Source organism: Erpetoichthys calabaricus, chromosome 2 (assembly GCF_900747795.2).
Source record: "Erpetoichthys calabaricus chromosome 2, fErpCal1.3, whole genome shotgun sequence".
NCBI lineage: Eukaryota > Metazoa > Chordata > Cladistia > Polypteriformes > Polypteridae > Erpetoichthys > Erpetoichthys calabaricus.
The window spans coordinates 42,496,585-42,512,678 of NC_041395.2; the positions used below are offsets into that span (position 1 = coordinate 42,496,585).

Sequence of the window (16,094 nt, forward strand, 5' to 3'; positions counted from 1 at the left end):
TCTCAACCCTTCTGGTCTAAGGATCAACATTTTATCAATTTTTATTCACATAATTTTAAAGTAAATTAACCAGCATTTTTTCGTGAATGGCACACATTAACAAATAACAGTAAATACATAATCAGCATTTAAGTACAGTATACATAACAGATTAAATACACATGGTACTCATCTTAAAATTACTTGACACATGGGTGTTTAATACTGAAACAAATTTAGTGTTCAGTTGTCTTTTTAATAGCTCATCTGTGTTTATCTGATTTTCAGAAGTTTGACAAAATCAGGGGTAAGTAAACAAAATGCAGAATAATATGTTTATAGTTTGCTAGGACTGACTCATCTAGAATTCTGCTGTACATATCTATTGCATATGGCAAAACGAGCTGTTTTGCAATTGTGTGCGCTTTCTTATATTTGGCAATTGAATATTGTGAGATATGGTCAGCCATTCATCCCGGCCAATACCCCCAGGCCGCCAGATGGAGCCCTCCTTGCAGCATGGAGGTGCCCCGAATGCCAGCAGGGAATCATGGATAGTGGAGTTATAATGCACAGCCCTGCAGGATACCATGGGGGCCGCCAGGAGTCGCTGCAGGGAGGCCCAGGGATTTATATTTTCCATATAGCCCGGAAGTATTTCCAAGTCACGGGAAAGGAAGAAATGATATACTTCCGGGCTGAAGAAAAAGAGAAGTTTTTACCTGACCTGGAAGTGCTGGATAATCACATGGACTGAGGGCTCAGAAGCACTTCCGGGTCACGGACTATAAAAGGACTGTGTGAGATCCCAGACATCGAGCTGAGCTGGGCGGAAGGGTGGCAACGCGTCTGGGAGTGGAGGATTATTGTATTGTTTATTATTATTGAGTATTGTGGAGTGGAGGGTGCTTTTTGCACAATTATTATTATTAATAAAGTAATTTTTTTACTTTTATGTGGTGTCTAAGGGTTCAAGGGGACGACAGTGCCCCCTATCTGTCACAATATACAATGAAATGATGCCCTGAGTGCATGCTGGCTTGTTGTACAAACATGCTAAAATGTTTTTTCTGAAAAGTCAAGATTTTAATTATTCATTTTAAAAAGTCAAACAATTTACTTCTTTACGTAATGGCCAGATATGAGGATTGTTTACATCTCTCAGAATGACAACAGATGTTCCTGTGGCGGCCCACTTCAACAGCCATGGACACTGTGAGAAGGACTTTAAAGTCACAGTGCTTATGGGCAACTTCAAAACACAGCAAGAGAGAAAAGAATGGGAAGTTAAACTCATGCTAAAATTTAATACTTTACAACATGGATTGAATAAAGACAAGAGTTTTATGGCCAGATATGAGGATTGTTAACATCTCTCAGAATGACAGACAACATGTCTACAGACCCACATTGTTTTGAAAAACTCATTACAAACTTCAAAAGACTTTGTTGGACAGTTATCTTATCCAGAGATCTTGACAATACATTGTTCTTTTCTCTCTTGTTAAATTAACCCTAGCCTGAATGAATCTATTAATTTTTTACATTTAAAATTTCTCATTTAAATATTTACCAATGTTGTTTCTTGTCCTAGAGTGTGTATATAAACATAGGAAACTTCAGTTCCTGTACTACATCTTGCCTGAAGAAGGGGCCTGAGTTGCCTCGAAAGCTTGCATATTGTAATCTTTTTAGTTAGTCAATAAAAGGTGTCATTTTGCTTGGCTTTTCTCTTCTTTAAGTAACATATTTTATTTTCAAATGTCTTTGCTGCTGAAGGATTCATGAATTTGTTTGTTAGTATCGCACCACGGATAACCACAGAAAATGCGTAATGGCTGTTGCCATACCTCAGAAAATCTGGATTGTATGTTCTTAAAACATTCCTATTTGGTTCAAGATTTTGGGATGAATGTTGTGAGTCTGATACAAGGCATTTGAGGAACGTGTCCCTGCTCACTGGCTTTCCTAATGAAGTAATTGCATTTTTCTTTTAAACTAAAGTTGATGATGCATTTAGGGTGTTCAGCAACCCACATTTGGGGTAAACCACACTGGTTGAGAAACGCTACTTGATAACATACCAAACCTGTCTATCTTTGATTCACTCGCTGTACTTTGAGAGAGCTTTCTTTAAATGATCAAGTCAAGCAAGAGAAAGTGCAACATGAAGTTAACATTCTTACCAAATTCAGCCCTGAGTGCATCATATTCTGAAAGAGAACATTTTAAATCTCTGGTTACACATTAAGCACCAAAATAATTAAGATGGATAAAAATTATGCATTTTCTGATTTTTGGCACATTCTGAAAGATTATTAGAATAAAATGAAAATGAAATAAATAAATAAAATACACACATACATAGAAAATAAAGTCTTTCCTGAAACAACAGTTACTGAAGTGTATATATTTTCAGATATTTTCCTTAGGTTTTAATGACGCTAGTTATTATTCCCACCCATTTTACTATTAAAAGTTGTTTCTTTTTAAACTCAACCTTTTCTCAAATTGAAAAAATTGTACAAATGTTTTTCCAAACCTTTCTGAATGATCTCATACATCTACGCTGTGCTGTGAGCACATGCCATAAACTGTGTTTTTTGTGTGTCTCCCCACTCTTGTAATATAGTCCAGTGTGATATAATATTGCTTTTTAAGAACCTGTGTGATGCTTGTGTTTAGCAATTCCAAATGTGCCAAGACATATTCCTTTACCTAACGTGTGTTGAATTAAACTGATTTTTTACTCTAACTTGATACCATTAAATCACATTAAATAACTTTAATTACTAGGGCACCTTATTTTCTGGAAAAGACGCTAATCCTCGCTTGACTTGGGCAAGGTTAATACTTGAAGTGCACCTCGTTGAGGATCCTCTTTTCCCTGAGGCTGCACTAATAGATTTAGAAAGATACCTTGCAAAAGATACTCTCATTTGTGTTATCAAAAGGCAATGACACACAATGTTTCTCTCTCCATTTTGCCTGAGAAGAAACTGAGGTAGCATGGACACCTACCTTTCATCTGTTATTGCTGGACTCCACTAATGTCCCTAAAAACCTTAAACTACACACAGTGTTAAGAAAATTTATATAATACACTGTTCTTGTTTTTAATGCCGCTGCTGAAAGAATATTACCTGTAATTATCCACACAGAGAGTATAATAAACTACTCAGCGTAGTACAGTGATCCCTCGCTATATCGCGCTTCGCCTTTCGCGGATTTTATATGTAAGCATATTTAAATATATATCGCGGATTTTTTGCTGGTTCGCGGATTTCTGAGGACAATGGGTCTTTTAATTTCTGGTACATGCTTCCTCAGTTGGTTTGCCCAGTTGATTTCATATAAGGGACGCTATTGGCAGATGGCTGAGAAGCTACCCAACTTACTTTTCTCTGTCTCTCTTGCACTGACTTTCTCTGATCCTGACGTAGGGGGTGTGAGCAGGGGGGCTGTTCGCACACCTAGACGATACGGACGCTCGTCTAAAAATGCTGAAAGATTATCTTCATGTTGCTACCTTCTGTGTGCAGCTGCTTCGTGAAGCGACATGCTGCACGGTGCTTCACATACTTAAAAGCTCAAAGGGCACGTATTGATTTTTCACTGTTTTGTTTTTCTCTGTCTCTCTCTCTCTCTCTCTCACCCTGCTCCTGACGGAGGGGGTGTGAGCTGCCGCCTTCAACAGCTTTGTACCGGCGGTGCTTCGCATACTTAAAAGCCAAACAGCCCTATTGATTTGTTTGCTTTCCTCTCTGTTTCTGACAGCCTGTGCTCCTGACGTGCACTCCTTTGAAGAGGAAGATATGTTTGCATTCTGTTAATTGTGAGACAGAACTGTCATCTCTGTCTTGTCATGGAGCACAGTTTAAACTTTTGAAAAAGAGACAAATGTTTGTTTGCAGTGTTTGAATAACATTCCTGTCTCTCTACAACCTCCTGTGTTTCTGCGCAAATCTGTGACCCAAGCATGACAATATAAAAATAACCATATAAACATATGGTTTCTACTTCGTGGATTTTCTTATTTCGCGGGTGGCTCTGGAACGCAACCCCCGTGATGGAGGAGGGATTACTGTAGTGTTTTTCTTTATTATAAATGTGATAGCCGTTTGGAACATACAGGTTTAAGGATGGTGACCTTGAAGAGAGTTCACACATGCAGACATTCTTCCAATATGTACTTGTCTAAGGTTCAAGGTTTTTATTTAGTCATGTTTACACAAGAAAATGTGAAATTTCCCTTCCTAGTTGCATCTAATAACAGACAGTAATGAATAAACACAAACAAATAGAGACAAGACAGGTTAAAAACTGTAACATTTTTAATCATTTTAATCTCTTGCCCAGAGTGTCAACTGCAGCAAATTCCTAGGAGGGACCACGCTCCTCTCGTTCCCCTTCCCTTGATTGATGTTCCCTTTGAGCGTATTGGGGTCGATATAGTAGGACCTCTGGAGCCCTCATCCTGAGGACATAAATATATACTAGTCCTTGTAGATTATGCTACCCAATATCCAGAGGCAGTTCCACTGCGTTCTGCCACGTCTAAAGCTATCGCACGGGAACTAGTAGGGGTCTTTTTGCGTGTCGGAATCCCTAAAAAGTCCTTACAGACCAAGGTGACGCCCTTTGCCTCGGAGACGTTCAAGGAAACAGCCAAGTTACTTAAAATAAAGCACTTAAAGACCGCGGTGTATTATCATCAAACCGACGGTCTTGTCGAGAGGTTTAATCAGACTCTCAAGCAAATGCTGCACAAGGTGGTCAACAAGGACGGGAGGAACTGGGACCAGCTCCTCCCACTCGTGCTCTTTGCCTATCGGGAAGTCCCACAAGTCTCTACGGGGTTCTTACCTTTTGAATTGTTATATGGACGACAGCCCAAGGAATATTGGATGTTTTAACAGAAGGATGGGAAGGAGAGGCTCTTCCCTCTACCAATATGTTAAAATATATCGCGCAATTAAGTGATCGATTTGGGAAAATTTGACCTCTTTTAAAAAGTCAAATGGAGGAGGCGCAAGCAGCACAGGCCCACTATTATGATCATGGCACGACTCTTCGGGAATTCCAACCAGGGGATCAGGTCATGGTGTTGACTCCTACCTCCCATTCTAAATTACTTGCCTATTGGCAAGGTCCATATGAAGTTAAGGAAAGGAAAGGGCTTGTTGATTATTTGGTAACACAACCCAATCGTCGACCGAGTGAGCGGGTATATCATGTGAACTTGGTGAAGCTGTGGAAAGAAAAGGATCCCGATCCCTCCTCCGCTCAGCCCCGCTCTTTCATTGCTCAGAGCGACAGCCTTAACTTCGTTTCCGAGTTAAATGCTAGGCAGAGATGAGAGCTTGAAACAGCTGTCCTGTCGGTTACGGAGGTAGTGAATGAGAAACCCGGAAGGATCTCTCTGATTGCGCACGACATAGTGACAGAGCCCGGGGTTATCGTACGAGAATGCCCATATCGTCTTCCCGAGGCAAAGAAGGCAGAGGGGGAGCTTGAAATCAAGCGTATGCTGGAACTGGGCTAAGACAGCGTTTAGCACTTTAGCACCCAATGGGTCTGGGCTGAGGGGTGGGCCTTGTCACACACGCGCACATGGGAAACAGCTGAAGGGCCAAAACAATAGTAATTCTATGCCAGGCCGGGACGAGTGGAGGAGTGTACTGACTGTTTCTCTCAGTCCCTTGCAGACCTTTCCCGCAAAATCCTGCCTGTTGCTGGCCCCGATGATGACGTCACTTCCGGGCACGAGGACGCCACTCCCAGTTCCTGCACTGATGATGTCATTTCCCCTCCGGGCCTTTAAAACTGCCATCTTGCCTCAGTACAGGCAATTCTGTTTTGGACTCTGTTGTAGGCACATCGTGCTACCATACAAAGTGACTTTTGCAGCCGAGAAAATATTATACAGGTGGCTGCCCCAACTCTTTATGATGTCTCCGACTCATTCTTGAGAAACAGTAAATACATAATCAGCATTTAAATACAGCATACATAACAGATTAAATACACATGATACTCATCTTAAAATTAGTTGAAACAAAATGTCAAGTTCTCAAAACATTCCCAATTGGTTCAAGTTTTTGGGATGAATGATGTGAGTCTGATACAAGGCATTTGAGTAACTTGTCCCTGCTCATTGGCTTTCCTACTGAAGCAATGGCATTCCTTTTAAACTAAAGCTGATGATGCATTTAGGGTGTTCAGCAACCCACAATTGGGGTAAAACCCACTGATTGAGAAACACTACTTTACAACATAGCAAACCTGTCTATCTTTGATTCACTCGCTGTACTCTGAGAGAGCTTTCTTTAAACAATCAAGTCAAGCAAGATACTGTGCAACATAAAGTTAACATTCTTACCATATTTAGCCCTGGGTGCATCATATTCTGAAAGAGAACATTTTAAATCTCTGGTTACACATTAAGCACCAAAATAATTAACATGGATAACAATTACTCATTTTCAAATTTTTGGAGAATTCTGAAAGATTATTAGAATAAAATGAAAACAAAAAAATAAACAAATAAAATACAGACGTACATAGAAAATAAAATGTTTCCAGAACTGTTACTGTAAAAACTGTTACTGAAGTGTATATATTTTCAGATATTTTCTTTAGGTTTTAATGGCACTAGTTATTATTCCAATGCTTTCTACTATTAAAAGTTGTTTCTTTTTAAAAATCAACCTGTTCTCCAATTGCAAAAAAATGTACAAATGTTTTCCCAAACCATTCTGAAGTATCTCACATACTCTTGTAATACTGTCCAGTATGACATAATACATGCTTTTTAAGAACCTGTGTGATGCTTGTGTTTAGCAGATCCAAATGTGCCAAGACATATTCCTGTACCTAACATGTACTGTTGAATTAAGCTGATTTTTATTCTAACTTGATACCATTAAATCACATTAATAACTTTAATTACTAGGACACCTTATTTCTGGAAAAGACACTAATCCTCACTTGACTTGTGTAAGGTTAATACTTGAAGTGCACCTTGATGAGGATCCTCTTTTTACCCTGAGGCTCCAGTAACAGATTTGGAAAGAAACCTTGCAAAAGATACTCCCGTTTGTGTCATCGAAAGGTAATGACACAAAATGTATCTCTCTCCATTTTGCCTCCACTCCACTAAAGTCCTCAATAAAGCTAAATGGATGATAAATTAGACTGGACTGCCAATACTGATGCTCTGTGTAAGAAAGGGCAGAGCCGGTTATACTTCCTTAGAAGGCTGGCGTCCTTCAACATCTGCAATAAGATGTTGCAGATGTTTTATCAGACGGTTGTGGCGAGCGCCCTCTTCTACGCGGTGGTGTGCTGGGGAGGCAGCATAAAGAAGAAGGATGCCTCACGCCTGGACAAATTGGTGAGGAAGGCAGGCTCTATTGTTGGCATGGAGCTGGATAGCTTGACATCTGTGGCAGAGCGTTGGGCGCACAGCAGGCTCCTATCAATTATGGAGAATCCACTGCATCCACTAAACAGTATCATCTCCAGACAGAAGAGCAGCTTCAGCTACAGACTGCTGTCACTGTCCTGCTCCACTGACAGACTGAGAAAATCGTTCCTCTCCCAATCTATGCGAGTCTTCAATTATACAAATACAATTATTAACATTATACAAAGTTATTGTTTGTTTTTTTTTTTCCTGCATTGTTATCAATCTTTATTTTAATATTGTTTTTATTATCAGTATGCTGCTGCTGGAATATGTGAATTTCCCCTTGGGAATAATAAAGTACGTACGTACGTACGTACCTACCTACCTACCTACCCACCCACCCACCCACCCACCCACCTACCTACCTACCTACCTACCTACCTACCTACCTACCTACCTACCTACCTACCTACCTACCTACCTACCTACCTACCTACCTATCTATCTATACTACACACAGTGTTAAGAAAATTTACATAATACAATGTTCTTGTTTTTTTAATGCCACTGCTGAAATAATATTACCTGTAATTGTTCACATAGAGAGAATAATAAACTACTGAGCATAACATTGAGATTTACAGTGAAATCAAACAAAGTACATTTCAAAAGCAGGCGATTCTTAGTATATGTTTAGGCTTTAGAAGTAATGAAATCCTAGTTGCAGACAACTGTATTGTCTTCTCATGAGTTCTTGCAAATGACTCAGACTTACATTATTTAATAATAAAAAAATGCTAAATAAATTAAAAGTAATTCATTTTATGTGCTCTTCACATTTAGCTTCTGTTTTTTGGGATTTTGTTAAAAGTGAATGTTTCATATACTGTGAATTTAAACGTGAATACATACCTTTTTTCCATTTCTTATTGTCATCACGCTTGACTAAATCATCTGTAATAAGGTAAAATCAAGGAAAGGAATGTTGACTTAAAATTTTTTAAGAGTGTTTTTCTTTTTTATAAATGTGATAGCCATTTGGGACATACAGGTTTAAGGATGGTGACCTTGAAGAGAGTTCACACATGCAGACATTCTTCCACTATGTACTTGCCTAAGGTTCAAGGTTTTTATTTAGTCATGTTTAAAGAAGAAAATGTGAAACTTGCCGTCTTAGTTGTATCTAATAACAGACAGTAATGAATAAATACAAACAAACAGAGACAAGACAGGTTAAAAACTGTAACATTTTTAATCATTTGAAAACGAGACTCTTTGCTAACCAGTTCTAGCTGTATAATAGTGCATGTTTACCGAACATCGATACATGATACCAGTGTTATTCCTTATAATGAAAACTAAAACAAAAATATGTTGTTAATGAAAAAAAAACATAATTTCCCTGAATGAAAACTAGATCTAAATAAGAATGAAAAAAAAAAAACAAAGCTGAAGCTATTTTTTGTAATTTTAACTTTTACCACGCTAGTCTTTGTGCATAATGTATACACAAGTGTGTGGCTGCTGGTATATTTATTAAATAATATTTAAAACCTGTCCATGCAGACATAACTTTAGTTAAAAATGATCACTGATTTGTGTGCATGTGTTAAGTATCTCTCACTGCTGGCATCTGAGACTATGGATTTTATTGGTCTTTTCATCTATCAGTCAAGCTTTCCCTTTTAGAACCGAATACAAAAGCCTCAGCACTTGTCAATGACTCATTCTGTGGATTTCATTTGCTAAAATTGACGGTCAGTCAAAAGTGTCCCACTGTCAGCAAATGGCAGGCAATTTTCACAACACTTCAATGAAAAGGCACTTAAATTAAAAAATGGCACACATTTGGAAGATACAGCTAAATAGTCTGAAAAATTAAATATGAGGAGGATTTGTTAAGCTCAATGAATACTCATCCCCACGCTCCAAATTCAGGCATTCACACATAGACTTATCTTCTTCAATTGGAAGAATCCTAACTCTCCTCTGTTAAGTCAGTGGGTAACTGATTTTATATACTATTTGAAACTGGAAAAAATCAAATTCACACTTAGAGGATCTGTGCAGAACTTGGCAGGATCTAATCAATAACATTTTAGAATAAGCATTTAAAGCACTGAGGAAGCAGATTCTTTCCCCATTTCGGTTTCTTCTCCATTTATCATTATTTACTTATTAATTCATCTATTTACCTATTTTTACTAGCTTTAAGTTTTACTCTGCTGGCCATGCTCTCTTTCTCAGGGGTGGGGGTTGATTTGTTTTCAATCCTATTTTTGTAAAAACTGATCAATTTGTATGTAATGTTGTGTGATTACAAAAAAGTCAATAAAATTATAAAAAAAAAAATTCAGGCATTATTTAGGCTGGAAAAAAAAGGTATCTTTATACATCAAAGACGGTATGCACGTCAGCCATTTAACCTTACTTCAAAACAGGTAATGCTCATTTACTGAATGAAACTTTTCAGTGACATATTAAGCAGATGCGGAACATGGAGTCAATGTTATCAACCAAGGTGACATTACACATATGTGCTTAGTTTTAATTAGGTTATTATTACTTATATACAATTATGAGCGGTGTGGTGTGAGAGGGAACATTCCTGCTACACTATCATGATGAACTGCTCTATGTTAAATATTTCATTGATAGCAAATGAATGACATGCAATAATTTTAATATATTCAGAATGATGCAGGTTTGTAAAGTTTGTAACAGGGGATCTCCCTTCAAGTGTTTACTTTGCAGTAGGTCTAGCAGATGAACAGCCATTGAATGGTTGAGGCTGCAAAACTGATAATGAAATCCACTCTTATCCTATTTTTATCCTTATACTATGCTATTCATTGTTCCTTATTCTAAGTGTCTCGGGTAATTGTAACATCAACAATTATATTCCTACATGTAACTGTTGAAAGTTTTCTTTTTTCTCCTGCTTGTTTCTTAATTTAATTCCATACGTTGACTTTCAAATATTTATTAATGTTAGCTACTAGTTTGTCTCCTGTGTTAGTAAAGTCATCTTTGCTTTTATTTCTATGGTACTATTTTGACTATTCTGAAGTACTCTGAGCATTCAAAAGGTGCTATATGAATAAAATGTATTAATAATAATAATAATAATAATAATAAAAGCAACAATAACAATATTACTATCACACGGTGCCATAAGTTAAAGTTTGATTGCCAGCCTGGTCTGTGTGTCTATGCAGTTTTAATGTTCTCCCAATGTGTATGTCACTGAGTGAGCGTAACTTGAAATATTGTTTATTAGAAGTTCTTTCATTAAGGTCTCTCAATTGCCAAAATCTGTTTATTAACAGAATTCAACTAATGACTTAAACAGTATTTTAAAAAATATGTAAAATAAGAATTACTTGAAAAAAAAAACACTTTCAGAGTTTCAAAATGGGTAGATCTCATATAGTTCATATAAGGAGATATCAAAAATAAATATAAAATAACAGGATATGCATGCAGTGATCTTACTGCTTGCAAAAGGAATCACAAAAATAAAAAAAGTGTTTTTGAAATTAAAAAAACTTAATTAAACTTGTTTCAGGTTAATGGCATCACAGCACACTTGTTATTTGATTTTTTGCATTTTTTGATTATATTGGAAGCCTTGAACTATCACATTATGATAAGAAAATAAGAGTTTTGTCACAGATAGTAAAATTGTATGTATTAAGTTGACAGGTAAAACACGAATTACATCAATTTCGAACACTATAAAGAAAAACTGTGTTTTTATACTTGTCCACATTTTTGATGAGTAATGCAAAACTAAAAAAAAAGTAACAAAAATTAAAAGTTGGTAACTGAAAAACTAAAACTAAATGAAAAAGAAGAAAAAAAAATAAAACCTAAAACACATAATTAAAAACTAAATAAAAACTAAAACTAAAGCATATATTAAAACTAGAAAATCACGCTTAACATGATACAGGGAGAGGGAGACCCTCACAATCAAAAGGGATTTTAACCAGCTGAGGTACTAACCCCCTGGGATGTGAGTTCACTGAAAAAAATGAGCACTGATGTTGAAAACAAACATAAAATATTAACCTTCAAAGGATAAACAACCTCACTTACAGTAATCTAAAGCCTAATACAAAAGCATTTAAGATAATGCATAAACAATTGGATAATAATACAGTATATCCAATAGAAGAGTAAATAAAAGGAGAGCAGTCTAGTTTGTGTATGGGTGTGGAAATTCCCCTTAGTGGATTCCACAGACTTGCAAATCAACAAAAGAGCACACAGTCCAGCAAAAAAATTAACATCATGCATATAGTGTAAGGTACCAATATGATTTTCATACCATTCTCTGAGTGATTCTCAACCCTCCTAGTCTAAGGCTCCACATTTTATCAATTTTTATTCACTGATAACTCATTATAATCAGTAATTCTGAAGTAAATGAACCAGCATTTTTCTGTGAATGGCACACATTAACAAATAACAGTAAATACATAGTCAGCATTTAAATACAGTGTACATAACAAATTAAATACACACGGTATTCACCTTAAAATTACTTGACACGTGCGTATTTAATACTAGAACAAATTTAGTTTTAATTTGTCTTTTCAATAGGTAACCTACACTTATATCCGATTTTCACAAGTTTGCCAAAATCAGGGGTAAGTAAACAAAATGCATAGAGTAATATGTTTTATTGTGCTGAGGCTGACTCGTCAATTTTAGTGCAGATATCTACTGCATAAGGCAAGACAAACTGTTTTGCAATCGTGTGTGTTTTCTTATATTTGGCAATTGAATGTGCAATGAGATGATGCCCTGACTGCATGCTGGCTTGTTGTACAAACATACTAAAATGTTTTTAATGAAGAGTTAAGATTTGAATTATTCATTTTAAAAAGTCAAACAATTTAATTCTTTAAGTAACATATTTTATTTTCAAATGTCTTTGCTGCTGAAGGATTCATGAATTTGTTTGGAAATATCACACCACAGATAACCACAGAAAATGCATAATTGCTGTTGCCCACCATACCTCAGGAAATATGGATTGTATGTTCTTAAAACATTCCAATTTTGTTCACGTTATTAGGATGAATGTTGTGAATCTGATACAAGGCATTTAAGGAACTTGTCCCTGCTCACTGGCATTCCTAATGAACCAATGGCATTTCTTTTTAAACTAAAGCTGATGACGCATTTCGGGTGTTCAGCAACCCACATTTGGGGTAAAACCCACTGGTTGAGAAACACTACTTTACAACATAGCAAACCAGTCTATCTCTGATTCACTCGCTGTACTTTGAGAGAGCTTTCTTTAAATGATCAAGTCAAGCAAGATAAAGTGCAACATAAAGTTAACATTCTTACCATATTTAGCCCTGAGTGCATCATATTCTGAAAGAAAAAAAATTTAATCTCTGGTTACACATTAAGCACCAAAATAATTAAGATGGATAACAATTATGCATTTTCTTATTTTTGGAGAATTCTGAAAGATTATTAGAATAAAAGGAAAACAAAACAAAAAAAATACATAAAATACAGACATACATAAAAAATAAAGTGTTTCCAGAAAAACTGTTACTGAAGTGTATATATTTTCAGATATTTTATTTAGGTTTTAATGGCACAAATTATTATTCCAATGCTTTTTACTATTGAAAGTTGATTCTTTTAAAAGTCAACCTGTTCTCCAATTGCAAAAAAATGTACAAATGTTTTCCCAAACCATTCTGAAGTATCTCATTTATCTATGCTGTGCTGTGAGCACACATTATGAACTGTGCTTTTTGTGTGTCTCCCCACCTCTTGTATACTGTCCAGTGTGACATTATAATGCTTTTTAAGAACCTGTCTGATGCTCGTGTTTAGCAGATCCAAATGTGCCAAAACACATTCCTGTACCTAACATGTACTGTTGAATTAAACTGATTTTAATTCTAACTTGATACCATTAAATCACATTAAATAACTTTAATTACTAAGACACTTTTATCTCTGGAAAAGACACTAATCCTCACTTGACTTGTGTAAGGTTAATACTTGAAGTGCACCTTGATGAGGATCCTCTTTTTACCCTGAGGCTGCAAAACAGATTTGGAAAGAAACCTCGCAAAAGATACTCCCGTTTGTGACATTAAAAGGCAATGATACGCAATGTTTCTCTCTCCATTTTGCCTGAAAATAAACTGAGATAGCATGGACACCTGCCTTTCATCTGTTACTGCTGGACTCCACTCCACTAAAGTCCTCAATAACCCTAAACTACACACAGTGTTAAGAAAATTTATATAATACAATGTTCTTGTTTTTTTAATGCCACTGCTGAAAGAATATTACCTGTAATTGTCCACATAGAGAGAATAATAAACTACTGAGCATAATGTTGAGACTTACAGTGAAATCAAACAAAGTACACTTCCAATGCAGGTGATTGTTGGTGTATTTTTAGGCCTTAGGAGTAATTATATCCCAGTTGCAGACAATTGTATTTTCTTCTCATGTGTTCTTGCAAATGACTCACATTTACATTAATTATAAAAAAATGCTAAATAAATTTAAAATAATTCATTTTATGTGATCTTAACATTTAGCTTCTGTTTTTTGGGATTTTGTTAGAAGTGAATGTTTCATATACTGTGAATTTAAACGTGAATACATACCTTCTTTCCATTTCTTACTGTCATCACGCTTGACTAAATCATCTGTAAAAAGGTAAAATGAAGGAAGGAATTTTAATGTAAAATTTTTTGAGTGTTTTTCAATTCATAAATGTGATAGCCGTTTGGGACATAGAGGATTAAGGATGGTGACCTTAAAGAGAGTTCACACATGCAGACATTCTTCCACTATGTACTTGCCTAAGGTTCAAGGTTTTTATTTAGTCATGTTTAAAGAAGAAAATGTGAAACTTGCCTTCCTAGTTGTATCTAATAACAGACAGTAATGAATAAATACAAACAAATAGAGAAAAGACAGGTTAAAAACTGGAATATTTTAATCATTTGAAAATGAGACTCTTTGCTAACCAGTTCTAGCTGTGTGATAGTGCATTTTTACCTAACATGGTTACATGATACCAGTGTTATTCCTGTTAATGAAAACTAAAACAAAAATATGTTGTAAATGAAAAAAAATCATCATATCTCTGAATGTAAACTAGATCTAAATAAAAATAAAAAAAAACAAAGTTGAAGCTATTTTTTGTAATGTTAACTTTCACCACAATCATCTTTGTGCATAATGTATACACAAGTGTGTGGCTGCTGGTATATTTATTAATAAATATATAAAACCTGTCCGTGCAGTCATAAATTTAGTTCAGAATGATCATTGATTTGTGTGCATGTGTTAAGCATCCCTCACTGCTGGCATCTGAGACTGTGGATTTTATTGGTGTTTTCATCTATTAGTCAAGCTTTCCCTTCTAGAACAGAGACTCTGTGACTGGCTATATCTCCAAATGCATAGAGGATGTTACTGTTACCAAGGATGTTACCAAAAGAGCCAACCAAAAGCCCTGGATGACAAGAGAAGTGCACAAGCTGCTCAAGATCAGAAATGCAGCCTTCAGATCTGGAGACAAGGCCGTCCGCAGGATGACCAGAGCCAACTTGTCTCGCGCTATAAGGAGAGCTAAGTGGGCATACGCGCAGAGGATCAACAAACAATTCAGCAGCACCAGAGACACATGTCGTATGTGGCAGGGCGTTCAGACAATTACAAACTACAAACCCAACCCACACAGCAGCGATGATGATGCCTCCCTTCCGGATGAGCTGAACAACTTCTTCGCACGGTTTGAGGCGCAGAACAAAGAGCCTGCGAGAAAAGCAACACCTCCCTCCACTGACCAGGCACTATGTCTCTCCATAAATGACGTGAAGAGGACTCTATCCAGAGTCAATCCACGCAAGGCTGCAGGACCTGACAACATACCTGGTCGTGTGCTCAAAGAATGTGCCAGTCAACTGGCTGGATGTCCTCACAGACATCTTCAACACATCTCTGAGCCACTCGTCAGTCCCAGCATGCTTCAAGTTGACCACGATCATACCAGTGCCGAAGAAGTCATCAGTGACATACCTGAATGACTACCGACCAGTTGCACTCACGCCAATCATAATGAAGTGCTTCGAAAGGTTAGTCATGTCACACATAAAGGCTAATCTCCTGGCCTCCCTTGACCCTCTTCAGTTTGCATACAGGTCAACTGAGGATGCCATATGCTCTGCCCTTCACCTCTCCCTGACACATCTGGATAAAAAAGACACATATGTCAGGATGCTATTCATAGACTTTAGCTCTGCCTTCAACACAATCATCCCTAAAAAGCTGGTTGTAAAACTGAGCAGATTGGGCCTGAACACCACCCTCTACAATTGGATCCTGGACTTCTTGACAGAGAGGCCCCAGTCAGTACGGATGGGCTACAACACTTCCAGCATCATCACACTGAGCACTGGAGCGCCACAGGGCTGCGTGCTTAGTCCACTGCTGTTCACCCTGCTGACTAACAACTGCACAGCCATGCACAACACTAACCAAATCATCAAGTTTGCGGATGATACGACGGTGCTGGGACTGATAAGCAGGGATGATGAAAGAACATACAGAGATGAGGTGGAACGGCTGTCCGCATGGTGTGAAGACAACAATCTATCTCTCAATGTCGACAAGACAAAAGAGATAATCGTGGACTTCAGAA

General features: G+C 37.0%; 1 protein-coding gene across 3 annotated transcripts in view; it reads right to left on the reverse strand.

The window, feature by feature from the left end:
* The window catches only part of LOC114669633 (uncharacterized), a 362,584-nt gene that overhangs the window by 245,426 nt on the left and 101,064 nt on the right, over nucleotides 1–16,094 (reverse strand). For all 3 annotated transcript variants that reach the window (XM_051922294.1, XM_051922295.1, XM_051922296.1), the window contains exons 26-30: nucleotides 14,050–14,091; nucleotides 12,755–12,781; nucleotides 8,303–8,344; nucleotides 6,362–6,388; nucleotides 2,166–2,192 (exon numbers count right to left, since the gene is read on the reverse strand). In XM_051922294.1, coding sequence (XP_051778254.1) covers nucleotides 2,166–2,192; nucleotides 6,362–6,388; nucleotides 8,303–8,344; nucleotides 12,755–12,781; nucleotides 14,050–14,091 — 165 coding nt within the window. The remainder of the gene's footprint in view (nucleotides 1–2,165; nucleotides 2,193–6,361; nucleotides 6,389–8,302; nucleotides 8,345–12,754; nucleotides 12,782–14,049; nucleotides 14,092–16,094) is intronic.